The 26790-nt window shown below is 46.0% G+C and overlaps 1 protein-coding gene across 3 annotated transcripts; it reads right to left on the bottom strand.

The window, feature by feature from the left end:
* Nucleotides 1–1547: 1547 nt before the first annotated feature.
* On the bottom strand, nt 1548–26442 carry PSAT1 (phosphoserine aminotransferase 1). 3 transcript variants are annotated; one of them, XR_011233925.1, is made up of 10 exons: nt 26303–26424; nt 23447–23507; nt 22452–22521; nt 19934–20139; nt 18732–18904; nt 16680–16849; nt 11653–11781; nt 3870–4007; nt 2102–2662; nt 1548–2068 (listed from the first exon to the last, which is right to left on the bottom strand). XR_011233925.1 is itself a non-coding variant. In XM_069474094.1 (9 exons), the coding sequence occupies exons 1-9, from the start codon at nt 26360–26362 to the stop codon at nt 2557–2559; spliced, it is 1113 nt and encodes a 370-aa protein (XP_069330195.1). In that variant the 5' UTR covers nt 26363–26442; the 3' UTR covers nt 1548–2556. The 3 variants fall into 3 exon arrangements, 2 of the variants coding, with proteins under 2 accessions (XP_069330195.1, XP_069330194.1); XM_069474094.1 differs by having other exon boundaries at nt 1548–2662; nt 26303–26442; XM_069474093.1 differs by lacking the exon at nt 3870–4007 and having other exon boundaries at nt 1548–2662.
* Between the last annotated feature and the right edge of the window lie 348 nt (nt 26443–26790).

Below are 26790 nucleotides of genomic sequence, written 5' to 3' on the forward strand. Positions count from 1 at the left end.
GCATGAGGCGAAGTCGTTGTCCAACCAGCTGTGGTGGGAAGGAGGGGTGGGGCAGAGATGAGGCTGCTGAAATAATCCCTGGAGGACACAGCAGAGCTCATTTCCTGGCAGTGGGAATGGAAATAAGCAGAGGTTCCAGAAGCCCGGTCTGGGTCAGACGACAGGGATGTGCAGCCACACGTGCAGGGTGAGGAAGGCGGGGAGGCTGACTGAGCACTATGATAGTTAGTGTCAGTTTAAGGGTTGTGGTTATTATTCACATCCTGCATCGAGCCCCTGTTCTAAACTTTTTTTTTTTTTTTCCTGAGACAGAGTCTCACTCTGTTGCCCAGGCTAGAGTGCCATGGCGTCAGCCTAGCTCACAGCAACCTCAAACTCCTGGGCTCAAGCGATCCTCCTGCCTCAGCCTCCTGAGTAGCTGGGACTACAGGCATGCGCCACTATGCCCGGCTAATTTTTTCTATATATTTTTAGTTATCCAGATAATTTCTTTCTATTTTTTTTAGTAGAGACGAGGGGGTCTCGCTCCTGCTCAGGCTGGTCTCGAACTCCTGACCTCAAGCGATCCACCCGCCTCGGCCTCCCAGAGTGCTAGGATTATAGCCGTGAGCCACCGCGCCAGGCCTGTTTTAAATTCTTGAACATCTTTTTCTGATGACATGGGCTTGAATTTTAAAAAATAAATAAAAATTTTTTAAAAAAAGACCTCTTAAACATCCCTCAGATAAGTGAGGGAATTATTTCAATCCTCCTTTTACAGATGAGAGAACAAAGCCTGGGAGGCTGAGACCCGACTAGGGCTCCCAAACTATCAGTGCAGAGACAGATGAGAAAACAGTGGAGTCTTCGTTATGCAATCAAGCAAAACAGGAAGATAGCTCAGAACTGTCCGAGTGGTGTGTTTCTGGGGTAAGTGGGACAAAGTCCACAGAACTTTGCACCTTGAGCTGGGATGGAAGGTGGTTTCCTGATAATGCACATTCTAAAAGCAAATGGAAAACTACCATACTGTGCTGAATCATCTTTAAAAAATAAATGCGCAAGACTCGAGTCTTACACCTTTGGTTGAACTAAATTACCCCAATTAAGTGCTATTTTTAGAATCAAGTTTTCCCATCATAAAGGTTTTTTTTTTTTTTTGAGACAGACTCTCATTTTGTTGCCCGGGCTAGAGTCCCATGGCATCAGCCTACCTCACAGCAACCTCAAACTCCTGGGCTCCAGCGATCCTCCTGCCTCAGCCTCCCGAGTAGCTGGGACTACAGGCATGCGCCACCATGCCTGGCTAATTTTTCCTACATATATATTAGTTGTCCATATAATTTCTTTCTATTTTTAGTAGAGACTAGTAGAGATGAGGTCTCGCTCTTGCTCAGGCTGGTCTCGAACTCCTGAGCTCAAACGATCCACCTGCCTCGGCCTCCCAGAGTGCTAAGATTACAGGCGTGAGCCACCTCGCCCAGCCTTATCATAAAGTTTAAAAGAGAACCATTTGTCTAAAAAGAGGGTAGAGAAATTCATTAAGAAGGACTGAGATGTTTTAGGACTTTAATGTTCTTCACATATTCAACATAAAATATTGACAACAGATAAACAATAGGGGAAAATACTTTGCAGCAGAGATCTAGAACCCAAAGTATCACTGTCGTCAAACACTACAAAGGAAACCGTCGAGTGAACAAAAGATAAGGCAGTTTAACAGAGATTTTCAGTTTAACAGCATAATTTTTTTTTAAAAAAGAGAACAAACCATCCAACCAACCTTCTCCTCTACCTAGGGAAAGGAGAGTAAAAATTAATCAAGAATTTCTAGATCTTATCCATGAAACAGCTTAAAAAGGACAGGAGGACTAAGGAGGGGCACATCTGTTGCTAATGCAATGCTACAGTGCACAAGGATTTAACAAATTCTAAAAGTCTCTACAGGTATTACTGAGAACCATATTATTAGAAATATAAATGCATAGAAATATAAAGTATATGGTAGTAAAAAGACCTGTATAATCTCATATATAGTCATTTTTATCTCTTTATGAGAAAGATCTGCAGTTTGCCCTTTTACCTGGTACTCCTAAACGCTCACCAAATGATCCATGTTGACCTTAAGCAACAGCTGCCGAACCCAGGAGGCTCCCCCACCCCCGCTGTCTAGATTCAGCACCTAGAGGGCCCCACCTACCCTCCATGCTGTGTGTTCCCACAGTTCCTGAAATAATTAATTGCAACTTGCATTATTAAGTCCACAGGTGCATTTGAATACTGAGCTCTAGCTAGAAAAAGCAATAGCAAAGACAAAATAAGCTGGAATTCATTAGAAAAGCAACAGGAAAATTTTAAAAATGCTTCCAGTTCAAGTCAGAATTAAGATGGCTATTAGGTCCCCCTAGCTTTGCAGAGCTGTGGATGTTTTGCTGTTGTTCTCTGAAAAAATAATCTAGAATAAGCATGTTCATTTGAGAAAAATAACCGTATTTGTTAACTTTTGGTAGCTATTCCCAAGATGATTTCAATTTTGCATGTCATTCAAGGGCAGAGTATATACTGATTAGGATGTTTTCATAGCTGATGCATCTCCAAAAAATTTTTCATGAAGGCGGCCAGCTTCTGAACGTCTTCAATTGTGACGGCGTTATACAGAGAAGCCCGGACGCCTCCCACAGACCTAGAGTGACCAAAGATCCAACCATTAAGAATAAAGGCATCTAATTTAGTAACAAAACAATTCTTTTTGTAGTCAACAGCTCCTAAGAGTGTTGCAGTGCTTAAGACCATCGTGTCCAACTTCCCACCTGAAAAGCCCCAACAGGTGGTAAAGAGCCTCCCACACTTCAGTCATTGGAAAATCCTCCGTTATACCGTGAAGGTTCACCATGCTGACATTAAACTTAGATTCATTCAAACTATTTGCTTTTTTTTTTTTTTTGACAAACTGCCAGCTTATCTTTATTGTGTCAAGCTATTTAACAGTATTAAAAAGTTCCTATTTCTTCATTTCAGCTTTCAAAATAATTCAATAGTAGAAATAGCCAAATGCTGCTACAACACAGAATAAACTGTCATTCATGAAAACACCATGAGTGTAGTTGTCTGTGTCAGCATCCCAGAAACATCGAGCAGCCATGCTTCAGATTGTGGTCTCTTTGCACCATTTCCCAGTAAAAGGAATCACGGCTCCTTAGAGAAATGGCCAATTCCAATGGTCTGATGTGTTTTGAGAAGACAAATAAAGCTTCTATTTTATATAAAAGAAGAAGAAGAAAAAGGAAGAAGGAAGGAGGAGGAAGAAGGAAGGAGGAGGAAAAGGGAAGAAGGAGGAAGAAGGCAAACTATTCACTCTTGCCAAAAAAAGAAACAAGATGGGGGAAGAAAAGACAAGTCGGATGAAGACGGCAGTTCTGCTCACCGAGCCATCACGAGCCTGTCACGCATGACGTGCTGGCAAGATGAGCATCTCAATGCTGCCATTCTCACGTGTGACGACGTTTATTTTCATAGAGCGTGCAAGATTAACTGCTCTATCAGATGTTCAGCTGGAGTGACAGTGATGTTCTAACACCAGAATGGAGTGGTACCAGCCTCATCTGAGGTGGGCTGGCCACCTCTGTGCCATATGAGTGGTTTAAGAGGTTTTCAAAGGCAATTTTGACAAAACTCCCGTGGAAGATGTAGCTCCACTATACTCCCAGTTGGGGAAATGTGTGAAGCATTCCATAAACAACTGGAGGGAGGCATACCTGTGACAGCTGGTTTTGCCCAACAAGTTACATAACTGCTACTCCAAGCTAAGCAGGCTCCTAGATTTGTTTCATCTCACATTTGAAAAACTAAGCCAATTCTCTGATGAGTCTGTGGACTGGAGGTGTACTCACCTATGTCCTTTCAAGGAGATCATACTGAGTTCAAGAGCTTTATCAAGAAATCTTTTCTCTAAAGCATCATCTCCTTTGGCACTGCCAATGCGGAATGGAATATTCATCCTGCTTCTATTCTGGGGCTCCACTGGACATCTGAAAAATGTGTTTATTATTTTAGCTACTTTTCTGAAATGTACAGGTTGTCATTAACAAATCAACAGATTGTTTTAAACATTTTCTATATGCAAGCAGGAGATTCAAAAGAAATTTGCCCTAGAACATTCATAATTTACTAGGGAGACCAGACTCTTGTATATGGAACAGTGGGTTAGCATCCTCTTATAATGACTTGAACTTAATTTCATAAGCCTCAGTTTCCTCATCTGAATATTGGATGTAATAATACCTTCATCTCAAACTTGTTGTGATAGCTCAGTGGTACAACATACATGAAGCTTCCAACACATGGCAGCCACACAGCAAATGTGAATGATGCTTTCTCTGCAAAGCTACAGAGAAATAATAAGTTGGTCCCAATAGCAGCTATAAGACAAAAATAATGAGCAGTAACTTTCAAAGAACTTACTACACCCTGTATTGTCCCAAGCTGTGTGACCTTGAACAAGTTACTTAACCTCTCTGCTGTGCCTCACTTTCCTCATCTAAACAGTGGGAATAATGATGGAACTTACCTCAACCTACCTCAAGGTATTGTGAGAATTAAATAAGTCAGTATTTATAAAGAATTTTTGTGGTCCATTTAAAAATTTTAAAAAAGAGGTAGAATCTAGTTCTCTACTTTTCAAATCTGGGCTGGTCTTATGACTTGCTTTGGTCAAGAGATTGGAACAGAAGTGACTCTGTAACTTCCAAGAATAGGCCTCAAGAGCCCTTACAGATTCTCTTTTCATTCTCTTAAAATACTGCTGCCACTTAAGCAAGTCTGAGCTAGCATGCTGGAGATTAAGTGTCCCAGACAATGCCAGCACCAACTGCCAGACATGTGAAACCATTTTAGACCATCGGCTCCAGATGAAATCACCAGAAGACTTCAGTTGAATGAGGGATCCTGAGACCAGCAGAAGAACCACCTAGCTGAGCTCAGCCCAACCTCCCACCCAAAGATTTATGAACAAAGAAAATGGTGGTTAAGTCATTAAGTTTTGGGATGTTCTATGATACAGTAAAGATAACTGACACAATTTAAAACAGTGTGTGGAACATATTAAATGCCACATAAATACCTGTTCAATACAATAAATTTGGTTTTTTTATTCCTAGCATCTTGCATAAGGCACATATAGACCCTCAAAAATGAATGAGTGAATTTTTGTCTAGGAAAGGTTTGATTTCAGCCTCTGATTTGGAAAATAAGCAGCCAAAATTATTTTCCCCTGGCAATCAAAGGAGACAAATTGAAGAAGAGCTGACAGGATACTCTAGAATTTTAAAAAGTACATGTGATAACCCTCTCTCTTTTCCTTTTCTCAAGTACATCCTATTTTATTCTTACACTTTACAAATGGGATCCATTAAAGTTAAACAGCAAATAAAACCAGTGTGAGAAGTCCCTTGAAGGCACATCCATAATTCCTGTTCAAGTTAATGGGAGTCAAGTGCATACCTTCAGGCAGAAGAAAGGCAAAAAACGGGACCAAACATCTGGAATGAACTTGGAGTCTGAATTCCAGGCCTCCCTTATCCACCAGGTGGTAGATTTCATGGCTGACACTTAAATTAAACATTCTGGCTATCCTCTTTTGATATTCTGCTGCCTCATGCTCCCAATGTGAGGGTCCAACCACAGAGGTAGAGCAACAAAAAGCACATTTAATTTAAGAAAAAAATTACAAGGAGGAAGAATTAAGGATCTGTATTTACAATTTACTCCCCCCAGATTTACCCATCCTATCATGGAAATAAAAGACACCATGAAGCAATAATGTCATAAAAGCTAGAAATGGAAGATTAAATCGCCATGCCACAAATATTTGCACTGTACCTATGGCAATATGTCTCTATCGGGGGGCTAAGGGGAAAAAATAAGATTAACGGGAATTAAGTGCCCTTAATCTAGTGAGAGAGGGCTCTGTAGGGAATCATGGTTTCATCAGAGAACTGCCGTAACAGCAAAGGGCTGCAGAGGCAGAGAGCCGGGTAAGTAATTCTGTGGGAGAAGGTTGACAGGTTTCAGAGGAGGGACACAGGTAGTTAGGATGGATGAGAAGAAGGAAGGCCATCTGGCAGAGAACTGCAGCTGCAAAGGCGCAGGGGTCCCCAGCTGACTTAACAGGGGTGTTGGCTTCCCTGGCCAGGGAGGCTGAGCAGAGGACAGGCCTGGGCTGTGGACGTGCTCTGCTGTGAACTGGACCCTTGAGAGAGGAGCCGTCAGGTTTGCACCACCAAATGAGGTCTGTGTTTTAGAAACACAACTATGGCATGCAGGGGAGAGACTGCAGGGTGAAGAAACTGGGAGGCTGAGAGACCTGCTAGAAAGCTCTAACTTTCTAGGTGAGAAGGAACAGGTCCCCTCACCACTCACATAAATGAGCAGAACAAGAAGGCTCCACACCAGCTCCCTTTGTTCCATTTTCAATACGGAGGACTGTTCTTGACTTCCACAGGGAAAGAGGCTCTCCCTTTTTCTGTAAACATATGGCCCTCCCTGTCAGAGTTTCTTTTAGCCATTTTCAGAGACCCATGGATTATAAAATCAGTAACCTAGATTTTTAAATATCTTCCAGTATGTCCATATTGGCTCAAATTGTGTTGGTGAACACAGGGTGAGCCACATCGAGTGTCACTGTGGACCAGATCTAGCCACGCTGCTCTATTTGCGACCCCTGAAGTTAACACTAAGCCTCTGAGGCAGCAGGGCCTCTGCCTGAAGGGTTGAGGTAGGAGAAGGGGCCAAGGCTGACTGAGAGGCTAACTTCGGGCCCCAGTGGGCGCACAACCAGTTGGGCAACCCCAGGGCTGCAACAATTTAGGAGACAGTGCGGATGGGAGCCAGGGCAACGGCAGCGCTTCCCAAAGTCCAGGTGGAGCACGGACATGGAAGGTGGCAACAGGTCTCACTGGAAAAGCAGTTTCATGGCCAGAGAAAAATTTAGCAAATGCTACATTAACAGGGCTGAGCAGGTGTCTTTACTCCCGACTTCCTGCAGCCTCTCATGTGCTGGTGTGAATGATGAACCCCAGAAGCTCATACAGGAACACAATTTTCCCTGAACGTAAGTGACTGAAAATCTCTTCCTATTGCCAGGAAATGGTGTTCCAGAGAGCCCCCTCTGAGAAAGCCCGGGACCTCCCAAGGTATCAGGAGGGGAACACGAGGGAAGGTACAGCTTCAGCCAGAGACACCCATCTCGGGAAGATGGCGAGGGTCGGAAGGGCACGTAAGGAAGTCGCAGGAAGTAGGCGGGTGATAATGAGACGTTCATGTCACAATCTGTCCCTCTGAAAGGACATGTCAAGAAACAAAAGGAATGAAGGATAAAAGTTCAGGAGGAAAGAGCCCACCAGATACAAATGCAGGCCTCTTACTGCCTGGTTTTGTTAATAAAAAATTAAATTTGTATACAATTATGAAAATTTAGAGTAAAAATATGCAAATCTACCATCCCCTTTCCCTGGTGGTTATCATTAACAGTCTGGTATGCATTCTTCAGGATCTTTTTAAATATACAAGCATACATGTATGTGTATACATGTGTATATATGTATGTATACATAAATGTTGTGGTTTTTATAAAGACTAATAGATAAGTCTTTTTCTACACTTGCTCTTTTTCCTCTTGGCCTCATGACGTAACGTGACCATCTTCCTACGTCTGCTCACAGACCTGTTTCATCCTTCTCAGGGCATATATAACTCCATGCTACCAACAATCCTAATTTCTTTTGTCACACCCCTACTGATGGGCACGTGGGCTGTCTCCAGATCTTCAGCATCACGTCCTACACCAGACTTGCCGGTGCCTGGTTCTGTGCACACCACCGCACCCAGGCACGGCTCCGTGGGAGGGTACCTGCCTAGACATAAAAATCCTTGGTCAAACAGCACGTTGAGTTTTAAATTTTGGTAAGTGCTTCAAACTTTGCTCCAAGTTTGTCCAGATTTATACTCCTACCAAAAGTGCAGTTCCTTGCCAGCACCAGATGTTATCCATCTTTTTGATTTCTGCAGATCAAAAGCAAAAAATACCTTACGGTTTTAATTTACATTTCCTAAAGAGCGAATGAAGTTGAGCATCTTTTCGTTTGCCTATTAGGCAGGAGTATTTCTTCTGCGTTGTTTGCTCATACCCTCGGCAACCACCCCTGCCCCATTTTTATTCGGTCATCCTTCTCCATGCATCTGTGGGCTCTTGCCTATTATTAAGGATAGTAACCTTTATATGGTAGACACTACAAAATCATTCTCATGTCTGTCATGTGTTTTAGTTTTAATTCTGTTTAAGACATCTTAAACTGTATAAAAATTTCACATTTTCATGTGATTAAATATGTCATCTTTTACTTTAAGGCTTCTGAGTTTTATGGCCTCTTTAGGAAGGCCTCCTGCCCTCCTAGACTTGAACGGCACAAGCTCTGGAATGAGCCTCCCACGACGCCCCCCACACCCCACGTTCACATCCTGGCTGATGCCACTTCCCAGCTGCAACCTAGTCCTGCCTGTGCCACACGGGCTTGGCGTCTACTGCACAGCACTGTGATGACAAGATGTATGCATATGTGCAAAGGCCTGGGGCCCAGCCTGCTCCATTTCATTTCAGGGTCTTCATTAGACCCGTGACATATCTCCTTCTCTTTCCTAAGGCCTGGGTGATAAAGGTGACCTCAGATCCAGAAATGCAATCTGTCACTTGGACATCCTTATGATAATCAAATTAATATCTACTATATATTAAGCCTTGTGTGTCAGGAACATCCTAATTGCTTCACATAATAACCACAAATAATAATATTAAGAGCTAACACACAAGGAATGCCCCCTACGTGCCAAGCACTGTTTCTAGCACTTTATACAAATTAATCAGCATAAGAGCCCATGCTCTCAATGCCTATAATACAAAATTTTTATTCACATGCATTTCCATCTAATCCTCATGACAGTCATAAGAAGTATGTGCCATTATTACATACATTGTACAGATGAGGAAACTGAGGCTTAGAGCAGTTAGGTCATTTGCCCAAGGTCACATGCTAATAAATGGCATCTGTCCATGGGGGCTCAACTTGGGGTCAGCCAGCGCCATGTGAGAGGTCCAGCTATGGAATAAACTCAGGGGCTTCAGTGGTTGTCTTATCTAGTCTCAGAATTCCCCGCCAAGGTCACGGGCAGGGCTGGCGCAGTCCCCAGCAAACTGCCCGGACTGTGCTCAGTCAAGGAGTTGCCTTACGAGTCGGGGCACAGAAGGTGGGAAGGGGTGCATCTGCTCAGAGACAGAGTGAGGAGCAAAGGCAGGGGTGAGTTGCAAATTGTAATTCTAGGTCCCTTGGGATTCCTCTTTAAACTGCCCGCTTCCCCTTGGGGGCCATGTTGCTGAACTATTTCCATAGTTCAAAAGAAAAGGGAAGAATTTCCTGAAAACCCAAGTACATTCAGGAACAGCTAGTGAGTCTCCAGCTGTAAACAGAGGGAAGAGTCATGGGGTCCCACAGGACATCGTCAGCCCCGGATGACATTTTCTAGGCAGGCGGCCGAGGGGGTGATGGGAGTTCCCAGAGAGAGGTTTAGGGTCCTGGGTCAAGGCCACTCATAAGACAACTAGGAGTTCTGGATGCAAAGGGTGATCGGGTTCCCCAGAAGACGACCTGGCTGCCTGCAGGGAAAGGCCAACCGGGTTGGGTGCCTGGATCTAAAGGACCAGGGGTGGAGCGTGGGAGACCTCAGGAGATTCCCAGGGTTCCTTCTGTGCTTTCTTATTTTGTTTCTATTATAATTCCCTGGATTTTTCCCTGGGGGTATCACCATTCCTTCTGTCCTCCAGTTTCATGCCTAGACATCTGCTGAGAAATCCAGGGAGCCAGGCAGGACTTACTCTTCTGGGTGCCCCATTCACACGTCAGGTCTAGGGTGGAAGTCTCCCCGGGACCAGGCCCCCCGCCTGCACTTGCTTCTCTGTTGCCCAGAACCACAGAGCAGGCAGCAAGGCAGCCCGTGTGCCCTTCCCCCAGATGGCACTGAGAGAGCAGCCCAAAAGCCGAGGAACCCGGCCAAGCCTCACTCCCGCAGAGCTTGCGGCTGCAGGGTCACCACACGCCAAGGACTCACGGGGCAGGCAGCAAGCGTTTTCAGGGCAGAGGTGGCAGTGCTGTGCTGTCCAAAGAGTACACCCCCACACCCGCCCCTGGGTGGTTACGGAGCTATGTCAGCAAGTCCTGGCTGAAAAATGAGATTCTAAGTCAGGATTGAGGCATCGCTCTGTCTGTCTCACGTGGCCACTGAATTCTCAAAGACAGTACAAATTCCCAGGCTACTATAAGGCAGATATTTTTGTTACAACAGACTGAACCCCAAAAAGCAATGACCAGTAGGAAGGCGGAGGGGTGTCCCAGCTTGATAAGTGGGTGTAAGTGTTTACGTACATGTGTATAAATACACACACATACACATATGCACACATACGCACACACAGCATGAAGTTGTAGCCACCTTGAGGGAAAGGGCAAAGCAAATGAAGATAACATCTCTTTCGCTTCTCTGCGTCCCAGGCAGTGCACCGGGTGCTTCCTATCTGGCATTTTGGTGATGGGTCCATGGCAGTGGGCTGAATGGTGGCCCCTGAAAACGAATGCCCACGTCCTAACCCTCAGAATCTGTGACTGTGACCTCTGTAGAAAAAAAGGTCTTTTAAGGATTCTGAGATGTGGTCATCCTGGATTACCTGGGCAGGCCCTACATCCAAAGACCTGTCCTTCGAAGGTACACAAGGGAGGACACACACAGACAGGCAAAGGCCACGTGAAGACAGAGGCCGAGACTAGGGTGATGCAGCCACAGCTAAGGACCACGTGAAGCTGCCAGAAGCCAGAAGAGACAAGGAATGGATTCCTGAGTCTCTGGAAGGAGCCAATCCCTGCTGAAACCTTCATTTCAAACTTCTGGCCTCCAGAACTGTGAGAATAAACTTCTATTGTTTTAAGCCCCCAAGTCTGTAGTATTTCATAACGGCAGCCCTGGGGGACTAATACAAGACCCACATGTTTTCTGCAGCCCTCCCAGGGGCTGGTCCAGTGGTCAAGACATGTTCATTAATCATTTGGTCATGAAAATATTTAATTAGGAGTCAACCCATGCCACGGCCAACTCCATTCACAGAGTACAGGCGTGGAATGGGAGCACGTGTCCTATAAGAAGGGAAGCAGCAAACTCTCTTAACAAGGGAAGTAACCTGGAGGAGGGGCCAGGAGTGGGTCTCTAACAGCAGCCCTTCAGTTGAGACCTTCCAGAGAATACAAACTTTTTTTTCCCCAAGAGACACACAGGAAGCAGGGAGTAGGAGAAGGGATCTACCCCAGGGAGCGAACTGAGAATCTTCCCCAGGGCAATGTCTTTGGTGGGATAAACTCCACCACCCACTGGGACACAGGTCCCAAAGCCAGAGAGTCCCAGGGTGGGGCGCAGGAGAGAGGAATCTGCACCCTGCTCATTGGGGCCGAGGACCACCCACGCTCACCAGCACTTCAACATCAGAGAAAGGTGAATGCATCCATTTTTAAAAGGTATGGAGTATGCATACAGTTTTAAACTCACAAGAAGCTAAATGTGAAATAAAATCCATCGACTTACACGTAGAATCCTTGAGAATTATCAATAATCTCGTAAATAATCTGAGATTTGCTGGAACTAAGCTTCTCCATGGCTGTGGCACCGCCGTTGTTCTTAATCCATTCCAGGACCAAGCCCATGACATAGATGCTAAAATGAAGATTTAAAAAAAAAAGCCATTTAGTTCAGCTTTGCAAAAACGCAAAGACATGCATGCAAATTGTTTAAGTTGCATTAAAACAGACTTAAAGACAGCATTAGAAATAGACGAGATGAACACATGTGAACAAGAGCATCCGTCCCTCCTTGTCCAGGCCAAGCCCCGTGGCAAACTCTTGGTGACACCTGGAATGCACTTCCCTCTCCCCACCACGGGGCACCATCCCACCCTACCCAGGGTGAGCGCTTCACATCCTGAACTCCTGAGCCCCTCGCCCACATTACCTGTGCAGATTTTTACCATTCGCCCCTTTATTTTAGACTTCGGTGTGCCTGTGTTTTGGACTCTGTGGTCTTGGAAGCCTGAAAGCACATACTGCTCACCTTTCCTACCCACAGCCCCAGCTCAGAACCTCCCAGCAGCAGAGAGGCAGTGTGGCACTGGGTTTAGGGTATGGGCTCCTAATTCCAGACCACCCGGGATTAGTCGCCCCAGGAATATTACATGCTCAGCCCTGTATACTGAAATAGCCCCAGGTCAGGGTCTGTCAGGATGCACGGCAGGCAGTTAACAGTGGTTACCCTGGTGACTCTGCTCACCTGGAATTCTTCACTAAGAGTATGTGTTACTTTTATAAATTTTTTAACAACTTGACTGTCACACTAGAAAAAAAATTTTTTTGCCTGGGGTCACAGCGGTTCATTAAAACAAAACGATCTTTTCTAATTTGTTATTTTTGTTTTCTCTGCATGAGTTACGTACAACACAATCCACGTTTTTAGAATTAAATTGTCAATATTAATTGCAACAAGAAGAAGAACATCAACAAGTAAGACTTCATGAACCAACTGCAGGGTTTTGCTTCACAAGGCCCCAGGCTCAAAACTAGCGTGAGTTAAATTCCACTCCCATGGCAGTCAATGTGTCAAAGCAGAACAAAATATTCCCTGTGTGGCAGCAGGGCTTAGAAAAGCACACCAGAAACTGCCCCGGAAGACTCTGGCTATTCTAAAGATTCTGGCTCTGCAGAGGAGCTTCTGGAATGGATGTTCTGGCACAACCTTCTCAGGAATAGGTGAGAGTAACCACCATGTTGAGCACTTTTCCCAGAGAAGAGCTCCCAAAGCTGATTCCACTACATACACACACACACACACACACACACGCACGCACATGATTCCAGGACTCCAGGCTTCCCTGGTCCCAACCAGGGGAAGGTAGTCTGGGTCCCAGAGAAGACCGTGGGACAGGCCCCTGGGCTTATTCTGCACCCTCCCATCCTTAACAAAGGTGGCCTGGGTTAATGTTTGTTTGTTTTGTATTTATATTTGTTATATTAGCTCATACCGCAGCTAAAACAAATGTAGGTTCAGTTAGTCATGCTACATAAAAACTGTTTTGCAGGGTCAGAAGGAAAATTTAAGCATCTCTTTCTTTATCCACTAACCGGGGTTGGTATGATCTCCGGAAGGGTTAAAGAGAAGGACAGTGGGTCCTTCATTCCAGCCCAGCTCATCGCTCAGGGCTACGGAGCAACTATTTGAGGGCCATTTATCCAGCACAGTTAAATCAGAGTTCCCAGGCCCATGGTCATTAGGCTCTGACAAAAACAGAGACAAAAACAAAAAAACATGGCATCTTTTCAAACTTGGGACTCTACCCTACGATGCAAACACAAGCCTTATGTTCAAGGACTAAAGAGGGTATTTTGTCCAAATCTTTGTGTCTCCATTTAGAGACTGTTCTCACGGGGTGAGCTACAATTTTCTAGCGTATTTAGGTACTCCAAGTGAACTCTAGTTAAACTCACAGATTTAAGGTTATTCTTCAATCATACAGAATTATACAAAACTTTTTTTTTCTCTTCTTTTGGGGTAAAAGAAAGCAAAGCAACTTCCAGGGAGTATCGTGGAGTCAGAATACATTTAATCCAGTATCTGCCGTCTTCTCCATTTACAGGATTCTAATCTTGTTATTATCAATCCTGACTGGCCCGGACTGTTCTCAATTACTGCTGTTCTGATTCATCTGGGAAAGGAACTTTGCCCTTTTTCTGCCCTTGTTTGTGGCTCAGCCTCCTCCTCAGGCAGGAAAGATCTGGAAAGAGAGTTCCTGCCCTCTCCCTAGCCCGGGTCCACACCCCCAGTGGGCCAGCTGAGCCAACAGTCAAGGCCGGGTCAAGGCCGGCACAGGCACTGGTGGTGGAGTCCCCGTATAAGAAAGTCACACTTCTAGGACGACTTTCTCTCCGTGTCTCCAGGCCTGATTCCGGCCATTTTCATCTCCCGATAGACCAACTGGCCTGCCTTCTCACTGTTCTCTTTAAGGGGTTTTCGCCCTAATATTAACAAGCAGGTGTTCATTACATTTTTAAAAATGCACTTCGAGGTAACTTTTGGAAGAGGTGCCCGGGGGTGTGCCACCTGCCCTGCCCGGGCTGTGCCCCCCAACTTGCTGGCCTGCAGGCTATGGGACAGTTCTCCCAAGGCAGCACGTTTTCCCTGTCTGCTCCCATTTCCTCTTTGCTGAAGCCGGTGACGGCCTCGGCCTCCCTGGAAGCCTCACCTCACTGCGAGGCAGGCCCGGGCTCCGGCCCCACCTTCTAACAGGTAAGGATGCATCTCTCCCTCCTGCCAGCCTGGATCCTCGGCCCCTTCTCCAGGAGCCCAGCCATTGGAGGTCTGCACCTGCACCCTCACCACTGAGCCTGCCCGGTTCTCATGGCGGGCCAGGTCAGCTGGCCCGTGACCACAGGTGTTCACCTGCTGCCTAGAGCCCCAGAGGTAGGACAGGTGAGTAGGAGACAGGATTCTGCCCCACCCCCACATCCATCTTAGGAACAATTTCACTCTGGGTGAAAGAGAGTGGGGTTTGGAAACCAGGGGAGCTCACCCTGGACCGCCTACTCCCTGAGGAAAGTGGGGGACACAAAGTGAGGAGCTGCTCTGTATCCTGCGACCACACAGAAGCCCAGCGGATAATCTTTCCTATGGTAAATTATATGGAGGACTTCTTCCATAGGCAGCACCTGGTGCAGGAGGAGCTCTGACAAGGTCGGGACCCAGATGGAACCATCGCCCGCGCTAGCCCGACCCCTCCCTTTATCCGTTCCTTTAATAGAACTTCCACCCGTCACAGAAGAATCCTGTTGCGTGAAAAAGCTGGACTCCAACTGCGATCTACCCTCCTAAGGCAGAACCCCTCGTACACACAGATCCGCGTTCACCCTCCTGCTTGTGCAGAGAGAGCACCGAGGTGCAGGGCACCCGTGCCCACGACCTAGAATCAGACTGCCTGGGTTCACATCCCAGCCGTGCCCCTTCCTAACATACGGCCCCGGCTTCCTCACTTGCAAAATGGGAAGAAGAATAATAGTACCCACTCCTAGGGTGGCTGGGAGGATTAAAGGGGTTATACACATAAAGTATCACTGTTTTACATTATATCCGTCCTGGAAAGATAAATCCAGAAATTCTGGTTCTTCCCCCGTGTCCACCCCTTCTGTGACCCTGGGAACTAACAAACACAACAACAATAATAATTTAGCAGCTAACATTTATAAATCACCAAGTGCCAGGTACTAAGTGCAAAAATAGGCTGGGCATGGTGGCTCATGCCTATAATCCCAGCACTTTTGGGTGGCTGAGGCAGGAGGATTGCCTAAGGCCAGGAGTTCAAGACCAGCCTGAGCAATATAGTGAGACCCCATCTCTACAAAAAATAAAAATAGAAGAATTAGCCAGGCGCAGTGGTGCACATCTGTAGTTCCAGGCACTCGGGAAGCTGAGGCAGGAGGGTTGCTTGAACCCAAGAGTTTGAGGTTGCAGTGAGCTATGACTGTGCCATTGCACTCCAGCCTGGGGGACAGAGGGAGACACTGTCTCTAAAAATAATAATAAAAGTAAATTAAAAATTAAAAAATAGGCCGGGCGCGGTGGCTCACGCCTGTAATCCTAGCACTCTGGGAGGCCGAGGCGGGTGGATTGCTCAAGGTCAGGAGTTCGAGACCAGCCTGAGCGAGACCCCGTCTCTACTAAAAATAGAAAGACATTATATGGACAACTAAAAATCTATATAGAAAAAATTAGCCGGGCATAGTGGCGCATGCCTGTAGTCCCAGCTACTCGGGAGGCTGAGGCAGTAGGATCGCTTAAGCCGAGGAGTCTGAGGTTGCTGTGAGCTAAGCTGACGCCACGGCACTCACTCTAGCCTGGGCAACAAAGTGAGACTCTGTCTCAACAAAAAAAAAAAAAAAAAAAATTAAAAAATAAAAAAACAAGTGCAAATATTAAAAAAAAAAATCCTTCTCTATCTACCCATCTATCTATAGTCAACTCACTTAAGTCCCGCAGCAACCCAGCGAAGAGGGTCCTATTATTGCTCCCTGAGGCCCTGAGGCAGGGCCGCCTTGCTCTCCCTGAAGTGCTGCAATGCAGCCCCCACTCAGCTGACAGGAAGCCAGGCTGACAGGACCCCTGAAAGACTGCGTTAAAAAACAGAAAGGTGTTTCCAAGCCAGTAGGCGCGCTGTCAGGCAGCCAGCTTCGTGCAGGGCCAGCAGGGAAAGGAAAGAGCCCGACCGTTGAAAGTTCTCCAAAGCTGCCCGGGTTGTTAGAGACGCAGGCCACAGCACCTGCGTGCAGAGCGAGCTTCTGGGTTAATGGTGAACCACCAAGGCCTGGGTTAGCAAGATCAAACAAAACACACCACCATCCCCCCAAAAGGGCAGGAAGAAAAGCTGATCAAACAGTGGACAGAGGGCCAAGAGAGAGAGTGAGCTGGCAGAGAACCCCGGCAGGACCTCTGGGGCTGTTTGGTCAGCGGCTCACGGAGGCACGCTCCGCTCTCACGGGAAGTAGCGAGACGCGGCAACGCTGCGTCCCAGTTACCTGAAACACGGAGGTGTGTTGTACAAGGAGTTGTTTCCGGCCTGCACCTTGTATTCCAGGACCGAGGGGCACTCTTTGAGGGCGAACCCCAGCAGGTCATCGCGGATGATCACCACGGTGACCCCAGCAGAGCCAACGTTCTTCTGGGCACCAGCAAAAATCACACCAAACTTAAAAAGAGAAAGACGTGCTGCTTTAGAAGCATTTGGTCATTTTTCATACACGTATGCAAACTTCCCAACCTCTACCCAGAGCACGATTTTTACGAGGCAGTGACTCTATTCCTGTTTAGGGAGCAATCCATGCTCTGAAGGCTTCTCCATCTGGGACAGCAAATCCGTAGGCAGAGTTCCAAGGCCTAAAGACGGTCTGGGCCTGGTCCTCACCTGGAAGGGGCCACCCAAGCCCATCACTGCCCAGGCCTCACACGTATCACGTCCACTCTCCACACCTCCCTTCTACATCCAAGCCAGCCTCTCAAAGGGGGCTTCTGACTCTCCTTAGCAACCAAGAGATGAAACAGAATTTTTTATCTTTTTTTATTTGTATAAAGGGACAGTCAGAAGGTGCTGAGAAAGGGACTGCTGTGACACAGAGAAAGGAGGGGACAAGCTGCCTGAGGAAGAAGAAACCTTAGAAAACAACAGACGTTTAAAGGTACTCCAGGAAATTTGTTGAGCAAGATATAAAACCCCCTCCCATGCCCCTCCGTGAAACCTTTAGGAAAATCGAGCGGCAGCAGAGGGTGGTAAGTATTTTACAGTGACATTACTTAGACTCGCCAGTGCCTGGTGATAATAAAGAGTAGACTATAAACAAAATGTGGCATATCCACACAATGGAATAGTACTCAGCCTTCAAAGGAAGGAAGTTCTGACACACGCTATGGTATAGAAGAACCTTGAAGTCATTCTGCTAAGTGAAATAAGCCAGTCACAAAAAAACAAATATTGTATGGCTCCACTTATACACAAGTACCTAGAGTAGTCAAATGCACAGGGACGGAAGAAGAATGGTGGTTGCCAGGGGCTGGGGGGCATGCGGGCATAGGCAGTTATTGTTTAATGGACAGAGCTTCAGTTTGGGAAGATGAAAAATTTCTGGAGATGGATGGTGGTGATGGTTGCATAACAATGTGAGTATACTTAATGCCACTGACCTGTCCACTTAAAAATGGCTTAAAATGGGCCAGACATGAGGCTCACACCTGTAATCCCAGCACTTTGAGAGGCTGAGACAGGAGGATCGCTTGAAGCCAGGAGTTTGAGACCAGCCTGAGCAACATAGAGAGACCCCACCTCTACAAAAAATGGAAAAATTAGCTGTGCATGATAGCACAAGCCTGTAGTCCCAGCTACTTGGGAGGCTGAAGCAGGAGGATCACTTGAGCCCAGAAGTTTGAGGTTGCTGTGAGCTATGAAGACACCACTGCACTCTGGTCAAGAGAACAGAGTGAGACTTTGCCTCAAAAACAAAAACAAACAAAAAAAATTGGTTTAAATTGGTAAATTTCATGTTAAATATTTTTTATCATAATTGAAAGGGCAAACTACCACTCAGATGCTTCAACTGTTGCTTGTAAATTCTTTACAGACATTACTGCCCTTGTGGCATGCACCTGGTGTACTGGCCCCACTGCCCCGCCTTGGTGAGCCACTTGTAAAGTCTATGTGTCCCACTGATGCTTTTAGAGTTGACATGGTTCCAACACAAAGGTCCCTTGAGCTTGATTATGCCCTTGAAGACAACATGTTACTCCCAATGTGTTGACCAAAAAAGTTTCTATGAGCCACTCTCAGAGGCAGGTACTCCCCAAGGACTTGAGTGTGACCCTGGGAGGCGACCATTACCATGAGGCTGAGAATACCAGGACGTAAAGCATTCTGACAGCCAGTAATAAGCAACTGTCACCCTGCTCACTGACAGCTGCCCTGGCTCAGGGCTCTGCTGGCCCAAGACGCCCATGGTTCTTCCTGTTCTTGGATATATTAAAATGCCCCTAAAGAAACCGAGTCACTGGGTTCCCCCAACCCAGCCTCTTTTATACTCTACCTTGGAAACATCCACTGGCTTGGACAGGAAGTTTGAGGACATGTCACAAACCAGTACTGCTCCCTTGACATCAGGTATAAAGTCAAACTCCACACCGTGCACGGTCTCATTTGCACAATAATACACATAGGAGGCATCCGGGTTGAGGTTCCAGGTGCTTGGATCTGGAATTTCTATAACAGAAGACAAGTTTTGTACTTCACAATTTTACTCTTCTCTTTTTTTTATGTAGGTAGGTGGCAGTTGACCAGGAGACTGACACATCTCCCCCAGCAGAGAAAGACTAATCCCAAAGCACTTCGCAAGTGAAAGCGCCCTACCGATCCTCCATTATCATCACCACCAATATCCTGGAAGGAACTGATCTATCCCACCCTTCGACTGTTGCTGGGTACAAATAATCTTCAAAAATGGCATGGGAAGCTGGGCATGGTGGCACGCACCTATAGTCCCAGCTACTCAGGAGGCTGAGGCAGGAGGATCACTTGAACTCAAAAGTTGGAGGCTGTAGTGTGCTATAATCACGCCTGCAAGTAGCCTCTGCACTCCAGCCTGGGCAACAGCGAAACCTTGCCTCAAAATAAAATAATTTTTTTAAAAAGGCATGGGGGATATTGGGGTCTTTTTTCTTGTCACCCAGCATCCATCTATCGTATATCCACCGATGGGTTAGCACTTTGTTCTTGGGAGCCCAGCCCTCGCCCATTCTCGGCTCATGTGGTTCCAGTGGAGCCAATGAAACCCGCAGCCCAGAGGCAGCATGTGACCCAGGCGTGGCCACAGTGACTGATGAGAATACAGCACAGGAGACACGAGACTGTTCATGGGAATGCTCCGCAAAGGCAATGAGACTTGGGAGAATATAAGGCTGGGAGCAGCTGCAGCCACCTTCCAAGAAAAAGGGGACAGCTTCCCCTGACTGTGGAGCCAGCATGGAGAGACAGGGAGACACCAGGACCTGGAGACATTGTTGGGGCCCCCAATCAAACCAAACCAGCCGCTGGGCTTTTCAGCTAAGTGGGCCTATGGATAACTCTTTTTGCAGAAGCTAGTTAGTAGTCTTAACTAGTATAGCCACCAAATCTAAATGGTATGAAATTAACTACTGACAAGGGGAGTTAAGCATTAAAAACTGCAGATGGCGCCCAGCAGGGAAACCCAGCACCAGCATTTCACCGTCCAGCTCAGCTTCCAGAACTTACTCGTATAACTCCCAAGTTTGGGGTGGACGATATTCACAGTCCCAAACTTCTTGGCTTCTTCTGCGGCCTTGGCCGACCAGGCTCCTGTCACCACATAGTCGGCACACCTTCCTGCTTTCAGGCCAATCAGGTTTAAGGGGACAGCACTGAACTGGCCACACCCACCTCCTTGCAGAAAAATCACCTTGTAGTTGTCTGGAACGTCTCTGGGCAGAAGCACAGGTGACAGTAAATATAGTCTCACGTGGTCAAAGATTGGGGGCGAGTCATACTCTACCAAGTGCTTTACCTTGGGTGGATTTACAACAAGAAATATGGTCAAGTTCCACTGCTACTTTGGCTTCCCTAATTCAGTCCTTTATCTACTCATTCCTTGGACAACTATTCACTGGGGACTTGCGCCCGTGGTTACTGTTTGACCAGAAGCTCTTCCTCCTTTACCTAGTAACAATATCCTGACGTTCCTTTAGGACATCACCCCTCTGCCCTCTCAGTCCACATGGTTCGACTATGACCAACCCCAGCTGCAGAGAGTGAGCACCTGTCCCAATCTGGCCAATGGGATTTGGTGTGGGGACCTTTGCCCAAACTTCTGGGTAGGAGGAGCTCTTTCTATTGAGGAAAAGAATAAACATATAGGAACTGATCCTGCAACCCCTGGTGGCCATCCAGTGAAGCAAACACAGAAGAAAGCAGAGCCAGGAGATGGGGGAAAAAGACCTTCCTGGTGTCAGCTGAGCTCCTAAATCCTCCAGAACTTTCTGTTAGGTGAGGTAATACATTCCCTTTAAGCCACTGAGTTGGGATCCAGTCACTTGAAACCAAAAATCCTGGAAGTATTTATGTGTTAAGCACCATGCTATGGACCAGATGGACACTGGAGAGGGATTTTTGATGATGCTTTAGGCCTAGTCACATAATCACATACCCAACATACATCCAGATAAAGAGCAAAATTCTTTGACTCAAGGTTGCAAAATGAAGACGATGACTAGAGTGGCCACCGGCAGCAGAATAAGGCCAGGTCCGGAGGGATGAGGCCACCGAAATTGGACCCAACCCTTTGAGTAAGGTCAGACTTAGGGAGCAGGTAGGCACAAGGCAGATTACCTGACCAGGGGAACAGAGTTCTCAGACACAAAGGTAAAATAATTAAGAGCAGGACAAGGTGGCAAGGTCTTGGGGAACAAGTGGTAGGTACTTAAATATCTTGTTCTGAAAGATGCGTGGTCAACATTCAATGCTCAGTAGAACGGTGAAGCAGCCAGCCAGGCCTTAGGGACTCTAACCTCAATGTTCTTCCCAGCTGGGAAGACTGGTACCCCAAGGGTCCACATTTATGGTACTCAGAGGCAGGGCAGTTAACAAGGCCAAGAACTGGATAAAAGGAAACCAGACAGAGGCCCAGGTGCAGGGGTACAAGGTAAGAACTTGGTTAGGAGAAGAGAGGATAGGCCCATAAATTGAACTGGGACGCCAATCAGGAGAGGCTCACAGGCATGTGGTCAAATGCTGCCTCTCCCCAGGCTGAGGTTCCAAACACCCCTCCATGAAGAACGGGCGTGTGAAGCCAAGCAGATGACTACCAGTTCTGAACATTCACACAGCAACAGGCTTCTACCACTCCTCACAGAAATAGCACCAAGCCTGCCCCGCCTGAATCACTTTATCAAGGCAATTTGAAAAGGAAAGTTATGGAAACATCAGTACAACTCAAACTCTGTTAATGAAATAATGCAAGAGTGGACATTGACATGTTAATGATTATCCCTGACTGGTGGGGCTATAGATGATTCCAGTTTGTGAGTTCCAGCTTTTTTCTAAACTGTCTACCATGAATGTGCATTACTTTTGTGAGCAGAAGAAAAGTGGTTTGTTTTCAAGCTTACTATATGCATAGGTGTATATGAGTACTTTTACAGAATATATAAAACCTCTCCTTTAAACAGCAATCTATTTAAGAATAAGGTGTCCTCTGGGCAGGAAAGGCAGTGCAGATAGCCCATGAGGCTTCATTTAAGCAGCAGTTCCTGGAGTTTAGAACACATAAAATCACCCAAAGAGCCAGTTAAAAATAAAAATAAAGTTTCTCCAGAGATTCTTATTCAGCAGGTCTGGGTGGGGCCCAGCACTTGAATTTTTAAATATCGCCCCCCGCCACCCAGGTGACTCTGACAGGTGATCTGAGACCCATACTTTAAGAACCCCTGAACTAGTTTATATTCAAATATACTGACAAAGATGACTATTTCTTTGTCACTTAAATCCCCCCCAAGCCAGTTTAACTGCCACAGGGCAGAAAAGTCTTTCCCAGATACAATGATTCAAATCTTTGGGAAAATCGCATAAAATAAAAACAAAAGCACTAGTACAGGGTGGGCAACAAATAAAAAGCATTATGTACTAATAGTGAATTTGGGAGAATCTTAAAAGATTTACATAGAAAATAATGTAACAGACACCCAGGTTTAGAGAGTATCAAACAGAAGTAATATAATTTGGTCTTTTTTAAACTTACAGCAATTCCCGCACAAGATTCTCTGTGTTGTTAATAATCTTGGCGAAATCTGATGATCTGTGACTCATTTCTGTGGCAAGAGAGATAAACAACAAAAAAGAAAAATTTCAGTTCAAAACCAAATGAACGGAAATAATTATAAAATTTGCAAGTATATAATATACGGAAAGTTCGGTTATTCTGCATTCAAATTGTGGGCCAAGGCTCACTAGTTTAGGGGACAATCTAAATTGATTTTCAAATTGCCTTATAGTCATGGCATGACGACTTTTCAAGTGGCTTGCTCACTGAACGAGTTATTTATTAACTCAACACTCTGTGATGTTCTCTGTGACTCTTTTTACCATCTCCTTCCCCCAACAGGAATCCATGTGCAATGGCTGCCCTCTAAGACAAAAGCACAAAATTCCATGCTGTGATCTCACTTCACAGAAATCAAAGTGTATGTCCCAAACCCACAGGAACAAAATTTAATGGAAATAAGCAATACAATTTACCCCATGGTCTCTTAATACCATGCAGCCTTTGGAACTACCACAAAAAAAAAAAAAAAAAACAACAAATAAAAGAAAGTAAATTTTAAAACGCAGAGGTCCTCTTCCCTAACAATGTGCAAGCCCTTCATAAAAGGTTTGTGTACTTCTAAACTTTAATAAGGTTATATTTAAGTGTAATAAAAATGTAAATTGAAAGTAAAGCAATATTATAAACATTTGGGGGCACTGTTATGCAAATGCACAAAATCTTCTGATCCCAGATCCTGTGATTAGCAAAAAACCAATTATGATACGGTAAGTGGAGATGTCTGAACCTCTCACTGGCATTTATGCTGTTTTCAAAATTGTTTCTATCAAACATGCAACCCAAGTTATTAAAAGTTAAAAATCTATCTACAAAGGCCTGTAGGAAGACCCTGTAGAAGTTCTAAGATTGATGCATTTAAATTAGTTCCCTTTGAAACCTGGACATTCACAGTATTCACAAGTAAATCTTACCAAGAACACTAATGCCAACTCCTTTGTAGTCTAATAATTCTTTTTGTACCTCTAACAACACCTAAAAAAAAAAAGAAAAGAAGCTGATTTCAATATGCTGTGCACAGCTTTCCCTCTGTACATATAAACCTGAGGAAGGGAGGTCTACTCACAGGCCAGTAAGGTCCCCAGGCTTCTGTCCCCGCCCACAGCCAGTCCCCTTCCTCCCCGTCTGTCTACAAAGCCTGTGATGATGCAACTTACACACAAGTTGAGCATAAGATTAGACAACATGATTGATGCCAAGATACACTTTTTCCAAAGGTGTGAGTTTACCAACTTCCTAGAAAATGTCCCCTTCACAAATTTCATTCACCACTTTCCTAAACCTACATAAAGTACAGAATGCACAAAGTTCTGGGTTCTGGGAACAACAACAAAACAAAAAAAAATTATATCCAAATTATACAGATAACTCAATTTTCCGATCTCTTTTGATCTAAGGTGCTAGACTGAGATGGGTGGGGTAGGCAGGAAGAAGGAAGAGCCACTGTGAATTAAGATCCGTCCCAGGGTGCTGCAACAAGATTGGCAAAATGTTGATAGAGATGGGTCCTTGGAGGTTCACTATGTTCTGTCTTTGTTTATGTGAGGATTTCCACGATAAAAAATAAAGAGAAAAAAAAAGAAAGCTCTAAAAATGAACATAAAATAAGTGCAAAAGACCCTCGGTAAAAGCAGCCCACAAGGAAGGTCTACAAATGGGAGATCATTTCTTTAAAAGAGACCATGTAAAGAGGACATCAATAAAACACAGGACTAACCTAAACTGGATTGCAACTTGTCTGAAAAAACAGTACTTTAACGATGAAGAATTAGACAAAAAAAAAAAAAAGACTGCCTCGACAACCAGGTTCAAGAACATATCACTGTTTTTTTGAAATGTTGGATGCTTCTTAGCACTGGCTGATCAAATAAACTTTAGTGAATCCTTTCCTTTAGGAAAACAGAAACATTCATCTGTGAGAGAATCATCTTTGAACTTGTTCTAAGACTGTATTTTTCTTATGGACAGTATTTCTTGAAAAGACATCTATAAAAGTTTATAACCAAAATCATTACCAAGAGTTTTAAAGACTTCTACTTAAAAAGCACACCCCCCTAATTCAGTGGGGTGTTTCCCAAACTGCAGAATACAATCACTTTTGTGAATCACAACTAACTTTTTTAATGAAATAGAACAGACTAGAGCAGAATAGAATAAAAAATAATGTATGTCACAGATAATTAGGCTAAACATCATTTCATAAGGCTTTTATTTTTATAATTGTATGTAGGTACTTTGTCATTTTGTTAAAATACATTTTTCATTGTAGGTTACAGTCAAAAAAGTTTGAAAGCTTCTCTAATTTTCACAATTCAACTAAATTAAGAAGCAACATATGCCTCTCTCCCCGTCCCCCCACCCCAGGTTACAGAGCATCTGAGGGCAAAAATCCTCCCAGGAAAATAATGAAGAAATAATTGCATTACTGATGATAATTGCCATTATGATAAATTCATAAAAAATACACAGGGAACAAATATTTAGAAGACTCTGAAACACTGAGGGCAGCAGGAGACTAGAGGAAACGTATCCACAATTGGAGCAGAAGGAATCTTACCTAAAATGAACAGTAATCATAGAAAAAATAAGCCCCCATTCTTTCAGCTACTGTGAGGGCTGCCCCTAGAAAAGCAAGATGTCCTTTCCCTCTAAAATTGTAAGATTCTCTGTTCTTACCACAACACAGAGGAGGCTCTGTCCCAGGGAGATTTCTACTCTGTTCAACAATTGATAATTGTAAAATACTTGGCTATGCCTCTTGCTGTTGCAACATTACTATCAGCTTTATCCTGGTTAGAAAAATAAAACTATCAGTGGCGGCAGCTGCCTGTCAATGGGTTCAAGTTACATCAGAGGCTTTGCCTTCTTCACAGCGAGTGGGGCTGGGGAGGGTAAGGGGCTGGGAAGGCAGAGAATGAGTTCCACTTGCACTTGCAAAGTCTAGTCGTAGCCCGGTGGAGAATTCAATGATTCTATTTGCTCCAGAACAAACTGAACAGAACTGAGTTAAGCAGCCCAATGCCTACCAGAGTGTGAATACTCGAATGCCTTTAGGGCATAAGCAGGTTAAAAAAAATAGGGGAGAAAGGCTTTAAGGAAGAGTAGGTTATCTGGGGGACAAGGGGGGGAAGCTGTAAAGGCTTTCAAATTTACATTTCTGAAAAGCAGCGTTCCCAAGTGCTGAGTAAACCAAACACTGGGGGGCGGGTTGGGGGAGGGACACGCGGGCCTGCAGTTTGCAATCTCCTTCAGTTAATGTGATCCACTGCGGTGTGCAAAACCTACCATCCATTCATTCATTTATTCCGTGCCATTCAAGCATCCGTTCCACACTGCCCGTGCTCTCCGCACAGCTAGCTGTGCGAGGCGAGCGCAGAGATGGGAGCTTTCTTTTCGGCCGTGCCCCCTACCCCGGCACAGCCCAGCCCTGGAGAAGACACTGCCCAGAGTCTACAGGGACCAGCACCGGCGGGCCAGCATGCACCGGCAGGACAGCATGCACCGGCGGACCGAGTCGTGCACGCCTCGCACCGGCAACCGGCGCCAGGGGCGGCTGCACAGGCACGCCTCGCCGAGCTCCCTTCCCCAGCTGCATTCTTCCAGAAGCCGGCTCGCGAGCGCTACTGAACGCGGCGTGCACGCAAGTGCAAAGCGTCTAGGAGCCTCGCGGCGTGGAGCGGGGATCCCAGTGCAGGGGGCTTGGATGCGAACCCACCGCGCGCATGCTCCCGCCCGGACCGCACTCCCGGTGCGCGCTCGCGGGGACTCACCGAGCGCGGCAGCTTGGCGGGCCCAGGCCCAAAGTTGACAACCTGGCTCGGGGCGTCCATGGTGCGGCGGCAAGGGCAGCGAGTCAGCCAAGTGGGACCGAATACGCGAACACCGAGCGTTTCTGGGCCGCGGTGGTGCAAGTCTGCAGCGCGCTCCGACCGCTGCCTTGCTCCAGCGCCGAGCCGGCGCCCCATTGGCCCGCGCTGTTGCAGGCCCTTCGCTGATTGGCTTGTGCAAAGGAGCGCGCATCCTCATTGGTCGCCCTCTCGGGCTGAGTCTGGGAGCAGTTGCTCCTCCTTGGGTTTATTGTTTCAACCCCCCTTTCGATCAATGCAAGGCGTGCGGAGATTGCAACAGCCAGCGGCTCGGCTGAGCGCCAGCCTGAGCATCGTGGGCGGCGGGAAGAGGCTGCCCCTGCCAACATACGTTCGCGCCTTTGAGCCTCCATCAGGCCGGTTCCGTTCCTTCCACCCTGACCCCAGCCCCT

The sequence above is a fragment of the Eulemur rufifrons genome, chromosome 7 (genome assembly GCF_041146395.1).
Source record: "Eulemur rufifrons isolate Redbay chromosome 7, OSU_ERuf_1, whole genome shotgun sequence".
Classification (NCBI taxonomy): domain Eukaryota; kingdom Metazoa; phylum Chordata; class Mammalia; order Primates; family Lemuridae; genus Eulemur; species Eulemur rufifrons.